This window comes from Corvus moneduloides, chromosome 3 (assembly GCF_009650955.1).
Source record: "Corvus moneduloides isolate bCorMon1 chromosome 3, bCorMon1.pri, whole genome shotgun sequence".
Lineage (NCBI taxonomy): Eukaryota > Metazoa > Chordata > Aves > Passeriformes > Corvidae > Corvus > Corvus moneduloides.
In genome coordinates, this window is record NC_045478.1 from 46,310,159 (window position 1) to 46,326,218 (window position 16,060).

The 16,060-nt window shown below is 42.6% G+C and overlaps 1 protein-coding gene across 4 annotated transcripts in view; it reads left to right on the forward strand.

Annotated features, from left to right (window-relative positions):
* Positions 1-7,603, forward strand: part of LIN28B (lin-28 homolog B) — a 100,185-nt gene extending 92,582 nt beyond the window's left edge. For all 4 annotated transcript variants that reach the window (XM_032101343.1, XM_032101344.1, XM_032101345.1 and 1 more), the window contains one exon: positions 2,912-7,603. In XM_032101343.1, the coding sequence (XP_031957234.1) occupies positions 2,912-3,281 (370 nt within the window). In that variant the 3' untranslated portion in view covers positions 3,282-7,603. The remainder of the gene's footprint in view (positions 1-2,911) is intronic.
* Positions 7,604-16,060: the final 8,457 nt, after the last annotated feature.

Consider the following 16,060-nt stretch of genomic DNA (forward strand, 5'->3'; position numbering starts at 1 on the left):
AAGGCATTTCAGAGCGAGGTGTGATCTTTGTTGATTGACAAAGAATGAATAAATAGTTAAAAGAGCTGAATAAATACCACCCTCCTGTGTAAGTCCAGGCACACCCAGGCTGGCACATGTATATTGTAATGTGACACTTCACCCAGATGCTTGAGGTGATTTGTAATGAAAAACATCCCCAAAAAGCCAAATCAGAGTTTAATCACAACTGCTTCTGATAGAGTTTTTCTTTTACAGTGACATTTCAGTGGCAATTGAAATAAATGCAAAGTATTACAATATTTTGCAAATAGGATGTATTGATAAGTATACATGCAAAGGGTGATGGAGGCTGCTTGAGTGGAAGCAGGGGCCTTGAGCAGGTTCTTTGCCAATTGGTGACGTGAAATGGTCCACTGAATTGGATAACACAGTGCATACCATAGTGACTGATTAAAGTGATTTGTCCGTGACTACTGCCTACTCTGCTACTGAGGCCCTTTACCCTATTTTCAAACTTTTTCTTTTTTTCAACCATTCTAAACAGATGTGATATTAAGGGAGAAAAGAAATGTGCTGATGCATTCACAGCTATAAAATTCCATATTCTGAATTAAGATAAAACACACAATTTCCAGAATGTCTGCACACTTCTATGCAATACTGTATTATAATGCACTTATCCCGGGAACAAGTACACTGCTAGAAACTGATGACAAAGGTAGTAATAAATACCATTCTCTAATATAACCTAAATTACAATCAATACCACATTTGTGAATTCGTAGATGTATTTATTGGAAGGGGAGAAAGTAAAACACTTAAAGATTTTTATTTGTTGCTGGTGTTTTGTTTCTCTAATTGCAAGGCTTATTTCCTTACTATTTTTTCCAGAAGGTATTTAGAAATCTTGTGGTGGAAACACGCCTGAATGCCAGTTAGGAAGACTGAATGCTGAACATACTGTTAAGTGGGGGTCACTAGTTTGAAAATACCTGCAATGATGTGGGGAAAAGTAGTCAGAGGGATACTGTTTAATAACTTGCAAATGATTTTTTTTAAGTATAGGAGAAAAAAGCTTGATGTTTTGGTCTTAGATCAGGATGTTTGGATTTAACAATGTACTTAGTATGTCATTTCCCTTCCTGTGCTAGGGAAATCAATACTAAGTGATAATGGGGCTTGTACATGTTATTTTCTTTGTGATTCAAGGGAAGCTTTGTTAGACTCTGTGTCTCTTCATTGGTTAGTCTGTAGTATATGCAGACGGAGTAGTGTAAGTATAGTCTTCAAATTCCACTGAAAAATCACATCAAACTTCAGTGCAGTGGTGACATCAAAATGGAAGCAGTTCACCTAAAATATGTTACTGCAGTTGTTTTAGAAGTGCAGAGTTAATTGTACTGGGCTTGGTTTCTTTTTACTCATCTTAAAGGAAGATACAACAATAAATTACAATAATTTCTGAAAGGATAATGAAGTTCTGTTCATTATTTAACTTCTTTAAATTATAGGTCAGTCTTGTAGGACATGGTGGCATGCAGCATGCCATGAGCAGCTTGTGCTGTTTTGTCTGTGGAAATGAAGATATGGTTGGTATCTTGCTACTATTGATGAAGATGTGAAGTGGGAGGTGCCAGGGATTGTCTCATGGAGTGGATTTACAAATGTTGGTGTTTGCAGTCTTTTTAAAAATTACTCAGGTTTTATCAATAACATTTCTTTGCAGGGTAAAGCAAATTCGGGAGCTGAGACTGCAGCTGTACATATAGCTTTGCACAGACTAAAGTTCTTGATATTGAATAAACTAGTAGTGACTACTAAATACTAGGTGAAATAGTCAAACGGTGCCTTGTTACTTTCCAGGAATCTGAAAATATACATTATCTTTATGTGGGCTTGATCCAGAGCACGTTGCAGTATTTTGTTCATAGTTAGGGTTAGTCATTTTTTTAATCCTTCAGTTGACTCCACAGACCTAAGTATTTGTGAAATAATTTTTTTTAATTGGTGGTTAAGGGAAAATAAAATATTGGTTTAGTTCTTTCCAGTAACATGTTAGATTATTATAAATGAAATGTCTATGCATTCAGTGCAAGTTTTATAAGACAAAGAAACAGAAACCATACAAAACCAGCCGAAATAGAAAACTCAGTGGTGCACATAAGGTCACCATGCCAAAGGCGTGTAATTATTTCTTTGTATCCTGTGTTAGAATAATGTAATCCAATAACTGGTGTTCCTGGTGTGTGTTACAAAGGATTCAGTAAGGAATTGCTGGAGAGTTCTTCAGGACTCCCATGGCTAACAAGGTTAAATAGAAGAGTTCGTGGGCTTCAGCCATTTCCGAGAAGTGTGGGAGAAGCCTTGTCCGTGCGGCTGGAGGAGGCTCTCTGCCCCCCTCGGCTCCCGGCAGCGCATCCCATGGGAACTGGCACCCCGGGCACAACCCCGTGCACGTGGGTTGAGAGTTTTGAGAGCAAGCAAACAAACCCGGATTCGTGACTCTTGCCGGGGCTCTACTGAGTTTATTGTGCGTCGAACCCGTAAATGCCATTCCAGACCCTGTGACCCCACCGTAAAGGTTTGGCCCAGCGCCTTGGCCCGCCGTGCCTGGGCTGAGCCAGAGGAGCCGAGGTGCCGGGCCCTGGGACAGAGCCCGCTGGTGCGGGGCACCGCGTCCTCCTCGGGCCTGGGTTTCCCTGGCTGCAAGCACCGTGTCCCGCGGGCCCTGGCTCCGGGAGCGGCCGAGCCGCGGCGGCGGCAGGCGCTGGAGCCGCGGGACGCGCGAGTCGCGGGGCGAGCAGGGACGCCGCGGGGCGATGGCTGGAGATCTGGTGCCCTCTAGTGGGGCCGGCGCCCGGGCCCGCCGGAAACCTTCCCGTTTGACGCTGCGTTGCATAACTCCATGTCTGTCTCTGTTTGGTTCTAGATGCTACAACTGTGGCGGCCTCGACCACCACGCTAAAGAATGTAGTCTACCTCCGCAGCCAAAGAAGTGCCATTACTGTCAGAGCATCATGCACATGGTGGCTAACTGCCCCCATAAAACTGTCTCGCAGCAGCCCGCTAGTTCTCAGGGAAGACACGAAGCCGAACCGCAGCCTTCCACTTCTGCCTTCCTGAGAGAAGGGGGAGGAACACACGGCTTCTCGTCTCCATCGTACTCTCAGGAAGGCAGGCCGGAGGTCTCGGAGCGCTCGGGCAGGTCACCACAGGAAGCTTCGTCGAGTAAGTTGTCTGCATCGCCTGAAGAACCGAACAGAAAGGGGCCTTCTGTTCAGAAAAGGAAAAAAACTTAATGCATTTGTCATAATGTTCCGGTTTTTTTACCCTCTTGGGATGTCTACCTCATGCAAGTACAGGGGAAATAATTTCATTATCACTGTTGAGGAACTGTGAATGTTTTTTTGTTTTTTCTTTAATAGACAAATCACTCCAAACAAAATACATTTGAGCAGGGTGCATTACGTTTTACCTTCCGTGTGTGTATGAGTGTGCATGTGAGTGTGTGTATGTGTACATATCTATAAATATATATTTTTCCATCAGACCATTCTCCAGATCCCACCAGACATTACTGTGAAGCAATAGTCACAGTACCCAATGTTCCTGAACTCATTCCTAGAACCTGTTTCCAAATGTGTTCAAAAAGCAAACAAGAAAACCCAAGAACTTTCACTCAGAAACAAACCAAACCTGATAAACCACACACAGAACTGAGATCAAGACTGTTACTTCTCTTGTGAACCAAAGGATACTTTCATATTTTAAAGCTGCCATATGGTACTAAAGATACTAAGACATCCCCCGTACCATCAATTTTAATTACTTCCTTTTTCATCTTCCCAAAGTATCAAAACCCCTCCCCTCCCCACACCGGTGCAGGGCAGTGTCATGACTCAAGACGACTCTCATTGCCATTACCCTTTGTTGGTGAGGAGTTTAGAGCTCCAGAAAAGACAATGAATGTGTAGTTTCTGTGATGGTTTCTCAAAACATCTTGTTAAATTAATATGATTGTAACTGTAATTTAGATGTCTGTTGTGTAGGGGAGAATGTATAAGTTGTTACCAAACAGACCCTTTTGAGTGGTGTCAGGATACCATCCTGGTTAGTCATTTGTATTCTGTGAACATTTAGGGTACCTTGGTGGCAGTAGTAGCCACAGCAGCAGCAATTTCTCTTGGTCCCAAGTAGTGTCCCTCAATTTGAAGGGTCTTCCCCCTTATTTTCTGTTGAAATACATGGAGAGAACTCCCTAAGGATTTTTATTGTTGTTGTTTGTTTGGGTTTTGAAGAAAACAAAATGCAAAGCTAATGAGATCCTGGGCTAAAGAGTTTCTTAAGAATAAAGGTTGATGGGTACTTGGGGTTGCTCAGCTAGCCTCCCTTGCTGATGATACAGCATGTGTGCAGACCAGCCTGGGTGAAGGGACCTGCAAATTTGCCAGAAGCCCTGGACATCATCTGCTTCTTGTGAACTGGGGGCTGCTGCTGATCAGCCTTGGTCTAGAGTTCCCTAGGACCACACACTTCTGTGTGAAAGAGGAGAAAGATTGGTGGCCTCAGAGTGAGGCTCCCTGGGCTGCAGGCCTTGCTCGGGGTTAATAGAGTTGGAGCCTATCAAAACTTCGAGTCGCTTTCCATTTGTAACTTTTGAATTACCAAGTCATACGTAAGATAACGTACTCTGACAAATCCCATTGTGGATGTAAGTTAATTAGAGAAACCTGTATAATCCTTAACATTGGCAATAAACACAGGCTGTTAAAGCTTGAAAGTGTCGGGTAGGTTTAAGCTCGGATAATCAAACTAAAGGAACAGCCTGTGTGAAAGGCTGCAGCGAGCCAAAGTCTTACCATGGTAGCTCCTCTGCAGCCAATAGTTACAACAGGTATGCAGCTGGCTCATTGCGTGGCCTTCCCCTTCCCACTTGTCCTGCCAGATGAGACTTTTACTGGTGCTGCTGCTGCTGCTTCAGTGAACAGGTAGTAATCAAACTCCTCAGTGAAGGGCACAATTTCAAGAGAATTATTTTGTGTGAATTCCTTGCCAGTGTTTGCAAGAATCTCGAGGTTTATACTGAAGTTCTCAGTATGCTAATGCAAAGCTTACCTTTGACGATATTGAATGTGATATATCTATAGAGAACTTCCTTGCCTTATGTAAGGATAGTAAACTTATTTAAGTTATGTAGACAAATCAAAGTGGCATTGCTTAACCTTCTAGTCGGTGTAAAAGCCAGGTTAAACAGCAAAGATGCAAAACTTAGGTCACTTTGAAAATTTAAACCAAAGTTCCTTATAGAAATAGGCAATTGTGGATTTGAAAACTGGTCATTCCCTGTTTATATGTAAGAAGTTCAGAGCTGAGATAAGGAAATACTTTCAACATGCGGATTTTTATTGGTGCTGTTTGAAATCACTGTGTGCACCGAAGTCAGACTGAACTGCTAAGAGCACATACCAAACCCTTATTGTTGAAAGCTTAAGGTTTTATTTTTATATATTAGAATGTTATCACTGTTACATAACATACTCAGGACAAAGAACTTTGCTCAGGGAATATACCATGTAATGTTTTTTTTTTCTTTACAGAATAGTCTACAGACTTGCTTACTCAGAACAAACCAAATAGTCTTAGACCTTTTTATCTCTATATAAGTATTATGTACTGATATTAGTAACTACCTCTGAGTTGACATAGACCTACGTTTCTGATAATCAGCTCTCAGCGTTTTGTATCATAAGTTCCTGTGAAATGATGAAGTGGTATTCTGTACTGGTTGCTTATGTGAGCATTTGTGTCTTTACATTCACAGGGTCTGAGTTTTCAGAGATGCTGGGCTACCACAGCTCCCACTGACTTCCAGTCGGAGTTACTGGTGCTTAGCTTTTCTGGGAGGGGAGGGATGGGGGATGGGGGGTGGAGGGGGAAGAATAAAAACACAAAAGCATCAAGCCCACTTTGTTTACATAGGTGACAATAAAATTATTATTCTGTTTACAGCAAAAGGCTACCTCATATCTACTGCATAAACACACCTTTGTGCTGCTCTGGCCTTAAAGGTGGCTGTTGATCTATGGTACATACCTTTTATCTGTACTAAATATGTAACTGTTAGTTCACCACTGCAGACATTATGGTAAATAATTGTTTAAGATGAAGCATCCATTTGAAATTATGAGACCTTTCCAAACATTTCTGTGAAAGTTTTTGTTTTTCTGTCCAAAGGATTATGGGCACTGTTCACGGAAATAAATACAGCTCCAGAAGAGACAAAAATGTACATGCCTAGGATAAACATATAGCAGCATAAGCTGCAGCAGGGAACTACTTAGCACTGGGCTGCAGTAGGAAAAAAATCTAGTTATACTACTTCAATAGGCTGCTCCAAATAAGCAAAGAACCTTTTAAAGGAGGAGGCACAGAGTTTGGGATTCTTCCTTCATGTCTAAGGACAAAATTAATATTCGGCAGCATCCACTCAGGCTTGATTTCCCCCTATTCACCAGCCTGTCCTTGCCAGAGCGCTCCACAATAAAACTTGTTTGAGTAGAAATAGTTCAAATACCTGCTCAGACAGATGTATTTTTCTTCTAACAATAGTGGAGATAAGGTTAAACTGGAGCAAGAATTTCTCCCTCCCCTTCCCTCACCCCAAAATACTCAATGTGATTTAATTGTAAGGGACATTGTGAGATATTTTTTACTCTTCCCAAGGAGAGGTCACGGTATTTAATTACACGCTACAAAAGCTACTCCATGAGGAAGACTTGTATTTGGAGGAAGAGCCAAATAACTTTTTGCTGCAGTTAATGGTAAATCTGGCATTGTAATACCAATTGCAATATTTTGCCTTTAGCCAGCTTTCAGGGAGTGCCAAACACCACATTTGGATCCTGCCTCTTCCCATTGCAGGCCACCTTTTGAGCCATTTTATTCTGCACCAGTGTTATCCTGGAGTTCCTGCTTGGTCATACTTAGTTTTGTTAATAGAACCCCATGAAAAAGTGCTTATAGATCTTGTTCCATTCTTTGTAAGAAGAATTATAAAAGAACATGGGAAATCACACTGAGTCTTAAATTTAATTTAATTAATTTATCTGTAAGAAATGTTTATCATAAAAAATATATATGTATTCCCCTGTGCTAGATATAAAAGTAATTGGGAAGATATGTACATGTGCAGATGCACTGATTTTAATTTCCTAGAATTCTTAATGAGATTTGAGTTGTTTTAGAAACAAGCAGAGCCTTGTTAAATGCATCAATCTTATTTTGCTTAGTTTATCAACAGCCTCTTTAAGATCCAGTGGTTGTGTTACCCCTGTTACAACTGTTGACTGATAACAAGAGGTTGATCTATGAACACACGCTTCTTTTTTTTTATGTAAACCAGAGCTGTGTATCAGCAGCTGTGGCAGCATTTTTCTGAGAATGTTGAAAAGTAGCAAGGTATTTGCTACCATTGTCATTGAACCAAATGTATGAGCAACCATCTTTACAAAGGACAATGGTTTTGACTACCTCTTGGATTACTAAGTTAAGCAACAACTGTCTGACAAACATCACCAGACTGGCTTAAACTAGTATGTGTTGCCTGTGATAATAATAACAATAACCATACTAGAGACCAAAGTGAACACTGATTTCTATATGTCTTTAATACTGTGTCTTATCTAGTGTTTTTAAATTATCTTCTGTAGTATAGATTACCTCATTGTCCATTTTGACTTGTATGTTGTTTACAAGGTGAAATAAATGAAAAATCACTTGAATTTTATGTTGTAAGAAAAAAGCCGTGAGTTGAAGTTTTGAAGGTCATTTCACCTGTTTACTGTCTTGAGGGACTAAAGCACTGATTGCCTTTCTGCATATCATGTATTTTATATTCTCATTTCATGCCTAATGTCTTTTTTTTCCTGTCAGTCATGGATATTGTGAGGTTTAAAATAATTACTTGATTAAAAATAAAACATATAAAGTTGGCATTTACAGTGAGCCATTGAGATTTGCTTTATTTGCATGGTAAAAACACACTGCATATCACTGGAGAGTTTTCTTTTGTACCTATGCTCACTTCGTTTTGGGATATTACCTTCACAAAAAATAATTTTAGTTATATAAGCTGTTGTTGGGAGGAGAGAGGGAGGGAGGGAGGGACGAATAAATGATTAATTCGTAGCTAGATCATACTTGCAGTACTGTAGAAATTGTACCCCAAAACCTATTCACCTATTGAAATTAAATTGCAGTATTATAGCTTTTGGTACTTACTCTCTGTGAGAATACACTGGACATTAAAACTGCCAGACATTTAGACATGTAGGTTATTCTCTGGGCAGAAAAGCTTTTGGTATTTTAGGCCTCATCCCATCTTTATTACTTCTTCCATAATCTGTAAGCTTGTATATATCTATTTCATGCTAGTTTAAACTGAATTGAAGAGGGGTTTCTCTCTGGAAAGGGAAGTGCTGTCATTTTTCATTACCTGGAAATTCCTTCTCTAGATTACATAAAGCATTACTAGTGACTTGGATAGCATTAGCTCATCATTCTGTATTAAAATATTTGAGGACTTGCATATGTCACTTCCAGTGCCTCTGTTTCAACAGAGGGCTCTACATGCAGGTGATTAATAGCAAAATTTAACAATCTCTGCTAATACAAGGGGGAAAACACTTTTTTTTCTATTTGTGCAAACACCTGCATGAAAGGGTTACTATCTACTACTCTTCTAGTCACAGAAAACTTCCATTTGCTTCCCCTCACCTTACCTCTAATACATGTCCTCAAAAAAGAGTGAGCTATGAAGATGTGTCACAATCACATGTCCAGTCACATCCAGTCATGTCCCCACCTCACTCCCAGCCTGTGAAAATGAAATGAACCAAATGGTTTCATTTCCTGGAATGTGGAAGAGGTGACTCTCCATCTTCTTGGCTAAGATCCCCCATGTGTCCCACTTCTTGTACCAGTCATGAGGAGTGAGGCTTTCTTACGAACATCTGACGAGTGCTCTGTGAAGAACATGGTTTGCACCAGGGGCTTACATGTGCTCCTGGCCAGCCTGACGCCAGTGTTTCAGGGAATGAGAGGAGACACCTTGGGCATGCCACCATCTGACTCCTGGAACACCCTTCAAGGTGACACGCAGGAGGAAGCCACCTTGGGGAGCTGTGAGCAGCTCTGGCCGTGCACAAATGTAGGAAGCCCTTGGAACAAGTGAAATGGAGATAACCTTCTCTCCAACAGTGTCTAATGTTGGATGAAACCAAAGCACCTGGAAGAACAACACCTTATTCTTCCCACCTTGCCTCCCTAATGTGCAGCCCTCCTTCCCAGAGCCACTAAAAGTCAGAATTTTTATCCTTTCAGCAGCTGCCCCAGGACAGTTTAGAACTATTGGCTTCATGTTATAGACAGGAAGCCTTGTCTTGTACATTAGGCAAAGGCAGATCATCAGTGGTACGTAAATCCACTGCTGCAAGCCAAGGCCCCCTTTCCTAACATTGCAGAGAAGTGGTCACACAGCATTAACAGCAACATTGCTCTGTGCCAACAAAGAAGAAATCCTTGGGTTGAAACTTCTAAATTAGTCAATAGAGTAACATCAAAATCACAGAAGCCTTTTGAAATAACAATAAAAGTAGCATGCTTATTTTATTCCTTGTTCTGTGGGTCCTGGGACACATGCTTCCCAGCTATCTCCAGCCTTTCTGGAACCCTAAGTGCCAAAACAAATGTAGCCATTTTTGAAAGAATTGCATTTTTCTTGCAATCTGTTGGGACCAGGAGCTGTTTACACAAGTTATTCATTTCAAAATCACTCATAATTTATGATAGGCTCAGCATAGCTATCTCCTTCCCTCAACACCACACAACTTTCCCCCGGTAACAAAAATATCCCAGATGCAAATAATTTCACGTACTTTCAAGTTTTTTACATAATTAGCCCTCACACTTCCTGTATATTTGCACAGGAAGACACACTGTGGTGGACAGGAGGGAATTCATTCTGTGGATGTGCTCCTCCTGATATTATTATAATTTAGGTGATGTCCTGATTAATTAACATAAACACCATTTTGGCAAAGCACCCTGCTGTTTCCAGTGTCATCTGCTGCCTGCAATGTTGTTGACCTCTAGGATGACCAGTCCCCTCAAGAGCAGGTTACTCTGCACCAGTTACTATTTTTTGCAGTCATTGGCCACTGCATGATTGCAGAGTAGCTGCCATCGAGCCCCGGGCACCTTTTCAGGCTGCTGATGCTCAGTTAACATGCAGCTGGTCGATTTTTGTTTGCTGGCTGTTCAATACTTGGCCCCAGGCGTTACTTGCTGTGCAGCTCTTAGCCTAGATATTCAGGGCTGGAGCAGCCAAACAGTTCATAGACCAACAAAGATGGACTGGTGGTGTTACTAAGGTTGGGCCAGCCAGGAGAAGGCAGAAAGAATGACAAGCACTGAGCTTAGGTGTCCATCCATGCTTAGATGCTTACAACCCATTTACTTCCAAATAATCCAGGATTCCAAGCCAGGAAGTACCAGCTGTTTATCTAGTTTGACCTGCCGGATGGCACAGGCTATTAAATTCAGGGCAGTTACTACGGCATTGAATTTTAGCACTCGGCTTTAACTGGAGCCATGTTTGCTTGGGTGCTTTAAGCATATTTTCTAATTGGGCTTCAGATCAGGCCTGAATGCTTTTGAGAAAAAAAAAAGAGATGCTCTGGTCCATGACAGCTTGTTTTAATCACCTGCTGCTAACAAGTAGTGCCTCATTGCCAGTTCCACTGGTTTCAACTTCCAGCTCTTTGTCCACTATAGTAAAAGGTCCTATGTGCACCAATAAGGAAATTCAACCCTCTTTTTTTTAGTTTTTAAAATTATGGACAAGATCCAATATATTTTTTCTTTCCTTTTTTTAATGTAGAATTGCCTCCTCCTTTATCATCATGTTGAGAAACTTGCTACTTGCCTCATTCAGAATCCTTTAACTTCTATGCTGGGATAGCATATCAGCTCTGGCTTTAAAATCAGCTTTGTTGAGCTGCCAGTGTTGGTCTTCAGTGTCCTAGAAAACTAGTTCTTTTGTCTTCTTTCCCTTTTAGAAATGTGCTGGATTATCATGCACTGGGTTCTTCAAAGCAATTAGCTAAAAAATGCCCCACCAAAACCAAATCAAACAAAATAATAAAAAAAATAACAAACAACCAAACCCACTTCGGTTGGCGCATCCAAAATATTTGAGGTAATCAGACTAATCAGATATTTTGGGAAATACTGGCTGAAAGTTACTAGAATAATGTATAATAAGTTGAATTTGGAAGTATTTTGGTAGCTGCCTATGAAAGAAAGCAGCAATGCTGTTTCTCCCCCAAGGCAGCACAGGAAGGGTGGGGGCTTGAAGCGCAGCAAGTTCCTTTCCATTCAGCCCCTGTTTCTTTCATCTCTCCTTGACCTACACTGACAGCTGTGACAAAAAGTCACAGTCAAGCCTGCTGAACCGTAACTTCTCTGGAGTTTCAAGCCTGAGAGTTTCTGAAAAGCAGCTGTCTTGCACAAAGCTGAGCAGAGGGGAGCAGAGGCTGCCCCCACAGAGACCCTCTGCTCGGCTGCAGCAGTGTGGGAGGGCGAAGGGGACAGGCACAAGCGCCACACCAGCAGTCCCTGAGCCCTAGGATCTGTTTTTCTGTCAGCAAAAGCCAAGGGGAATTAAAGCAAAAGAACTGCAGGAACAGACATAGGGTTTCAGCATCAGCATCAGGTGATTAAAGAAAAAAGAGAGAAAAGAGAAGAGAAGAGAAGAGAAAAGAGAAGAGAAGAGAAGAGAAGAGAAGAGAAGAGAAGAGAAGAGAAGAGAAGAGAAGAAGAAAGAAAGAGAAAAAAAAAGAAAAAGAAAAAAAGAAAAAGAAAATGAAAAAAAAGGAGAAAAAGGGCAAGGTTTGCTAGCCCCTCTGACCAAAGAATCTGGAAAAAATAGGATTAGTGGCAGCTCCTGGAGTTTGGAGACAGCCTATCAGGGGGCTTCAAAGAGCAGCAATAGGCTCAGGTGTCCTTCCATCTGTTTCAGTAATGCTCCATTTTCAGATCAGGGATTGGGGTTGTTTCTCCTGATGGCTCATGACCTGAATACTAAAAGCTACAGCCTTGTTCCCCTGCCCATATTGGGTGTGCTGGCAAGGTCTGGGGTGCAGGGGGGTTACAGGGGTGTCTTCTGTGAGGAACTGCTGTAAGGTTCCCCCATGTCTGACAGAGCCAATGCCAGCCAGCTCCAGGGCAGAACTGCTGCTGGCCAAGGCTGAGCCCAGTGATGGTGGTACCTCTGGGATAACAGATTTAAGAAGGGGAAAAGTACTCTTCACAACTGCAGTTGGACAAAGGAGTGAGAACATGTGAGAGAAAGAGCTCTGCAGACACCAGTGTCAGTGAAGAAGGAGGGGGAGGTTCTCCAGGCCTGGGGCAGAGATTCTCCTGCAGCCCTTGGTGAAGACCATGGTGAAGCAGCTGTGCCCTTCCAGCCCATGGAAGTCCATGGGGGAGCAGGTGGATGCCGAGAGGGGGCTGTGGCACCATGATAACCCCACACTGGAGCAGGCTTCTGGCAGGACCTGTGGCCCTGTAGAGAGAGAAGCCCATGCTGGAGCAGGTTTGCTGGCAGGACTTGGGACCCCATGGAGGACCCACACTGGAGCACTCTGTTCCTGAAGGCCTGCACCATGTGGAAAGGACCCACACTGGAGCAGTTCATGAACAACTGCAGCCTGTGGGAAGGACTCACTTCACTGGAGAAGTTTATGAAGGACTGTCTTCCATGGGAGGGACACCACCCTGGAGCAGGGGAAGAGTGTGAGGAGTCCTCTCCCTGAGGAGAAAGGAGGTGCAGAGACAACCTGTGATGAACCTACCACAGGCCACAATGCCCATTCCCCGTTCCCCTGCACTGCTGGCAGGAAAGACATAAAGATTTCGGGAATAAAATTAAGCCCAGAAGGAAGAAGGAGGGGACGGGGGGAAGATTGTAGGGGAGTTGGTTTTAGATTTCATTTCTCATTACCCTACTCTGATTTGATTGGTAATAAATTATGCTAATTTCCCCAAGTTGAATCTGTTTTGCCCATGACAGTGACTGGAGATTGATCTCTCCCTGTCCTTATCTCAACCTATGAGTCTTCCATTACATTTCCTCTCCCCTGTCCAGCTGAAGAGGGAGTAATAGAGCAGCTTTGGTGGGCACCTGGTGTCTAGCTGGGTCAACACACCCCACTGCCCAAAGTCACGAGAGGCTGAGGATATTTCACCTTGAGCCAGTACTGCTGAGAAACAGCCACCTCTGCAGAACACCCTTCCTCTGGGTGCTGCGCTCTGCATGGGAGTCACCACAGTCCTGCTGCATGAGGGCCATGAATTGCAAAGAGGAAGGTAAAAACTTGTTCCTAGAAACCTCCCACAGATTCCCAGAACAACAAGGGAGGGGCTGTTGTTCCAGCTGTTTGACCAGACAGCAGCATCTCTACAGGTAGTGGTGTAAAGCCTCCCTTATTTTGTCTGCTCATGATTTCTTGCTGTTCAGCTTGACAAAGCAGCAAAGGTAGGCCTAGGGTTCTTCACAATTTTTCTGCAAGATGAACATTTTCTGAGCACTCTGGCAACTGGTAGGTTTTGGGACTGGGAATGACAATATGCTGACCTATCTCTGAGGTTTTAAACAGGTATTTTTCTCTACAAACAAGAAATTTTTCAAATCAACAGCATCAACAGTGTTTTCCACAGCAGGAATTAGGACCAATTTACAGATTAATTTTTTCAGAGAAAATAGCCTACCTGCCTCTTTTTACATGGATTTGAAGCACTACAGTGAGACATAGACACAGCAGGAACAGGGAAGGTAGTGGAAGAAAATGCACCAATCAGCACAGACCTTGAGTCCCTAAGTAGCACAAGGTATTTATTAGCTTGCAGCTAAGAGCTACAAGCAGTTACCAGAAAAACCTTGTCACCCTCATGAGTCACACAGGGACATGCTATACTCACTCAAAATCAAAACAAAATCATCCATTTCCTGGAACACTACCAGCACAAAGCCTAAGTGAAGTGACAGGATACAAGAAGAAAGGGCTGGTAGAAGAATAAAGAAGGTCAAGAGTCTCAATTGGTTTCCTCTTGCTGCAGAGAGACTCTGGCAGGTCCCAACAGCCACAGGGCTCCTGGGGTCACCCGGAGCCCCCAGTAGAGCTTCCCAGGCCCGTGCCAGCGCTGCCAGGGTCCACCCGCATGCATCACCCAGTGCCTCTTAAGTGTCCATCTAACCTATTGCTTCTGAGCCTGGCTTTGTCCCCACTGAGTCAAAGGGGAAAGGATTTGGGTCACTGTGAGTTTTTGTTAGAAAGGTTCCCTAAATTAGCTCCTCTATTTGAGGTAAAAGAAGAAAGGAGTCCATCTTTATTTTCCCCATTCACCCACCGTAATTACTCCGTCTCATCCCTGTCTGCTATTCACTGGCTCTCAGCAAGGCCCCTGCAGCCAGGTCACAGGTCAGCACGGAGGACAAGCCCCTGCTTCCCTGAAAAGGATTGAAATGTCTTAAGTGCAGCTTCAGCAACTTCCAGAACGTGCCAATCCCATCTGAAAAAGTGGGCTTGGTGAACCACACCTGCAGTGACACAGCAAGGAGACCACAGGTCTGGAAATCTCTGCTCCTGCACTTCATTCTCTGGTTATCACTTGGTTTGCTCAGGGTCTCAGGAAAACTGTTCATATACCCCAAGTCTCTTTATAGTGCACTGCTTTATTTCTCCAGATTATATAGCAAGGTACTTCCCTTGTGAATTTTCAGAGCTACTCAGCTGCCTTGTTTGTATCTTTAATTTTAATTCAATGTACAATTTTGCTGTTGTTGTTATTAATAGTAATAGGGCAATTGCACTTTTTCTCTGAAGTCCTGGGAGAAGATCTTACCTGTACATTTCATATTAGAGCTAGTACTTGACATGTACAGATATGTCTAACAGCCCCTTTAACTTCTTATGATATGAGTTCTTCTAAGTTTTTTACACAAAAACTATTTCCTGAAACCACTAACTTCAACAATTATAAAAGTGGTCTTGAGTTCCCACATAGCAGTACCTGCACCAGAAATCAAAACTACACTCACACAGCCAACAGGAATGTGATTTATTATTCCTGCACTGAGTCACCACCTCTGGGTTTAGATACCCGCTATGAAGAACTAGGAAAATCAGATTACCCATAGAAAGTATTTGTAATAAACTATTGCCAGTAGCCCACAAGTTTGGATGCATCAAAACCAGGCTACCAAATGGTCCACAAATATCAGAGGTGACACATTCCCCCTTTGGAAAAGAAGAATAATTTTTTCCTCACTGCAGGAGCCATTAAAATATTTCTCATGATATTTATACACAGCATCTCCCTTTTATTCAGATTGACTCTATTGGGGATTTCCATTCATTTCAGCAGTCAGCACTTTTTAGTGCTTCTAAATGCACTCTATAGCATGATAAATATGATGCTGGACAAGAGCAGAACTCAGATCAGCTGCTTTAAGACACAAACAGCTGAGCAATCATTCTTTCCATGACATGATTAGTTTACTGCACAGTTGATTTTTTTTCTCCTTGTCTTTCCTCAGTAGGCTCTACTGCACCTATCTCAGAGAGGCAGAGACAGCATCTCCAAGAGGAAGACAAGAATCAGGACGAGAGATGTGAGGTTTAAGTGGCACTGTTACCTGTGGTGCACTGTTCTGTCTCTGTGTTTTTTTAATGGGAACATCTGTCTGGGAAAGTTGTGCAGGGGCAGTTACAGATGTGCCGTGTATCAGCACAATTCTGTTCACTTTAGTAGTTTCCCCCAAAAGTCTGTGATCACAACTATACTTAAGCACCCCAGCCTAGAGCAATGTTGCCTCCACTGCTTACTTTGGCACCAGAAGACATATTCTAAGCTCATCTGGCTCATCCCCAAGCCTGAAGCTTGCATACACTACCACAGCCTCTGCCAAATCCATGCCAAATCTTTCCAATTGTTTGGTTTTTTTTCTTTTGGCTTC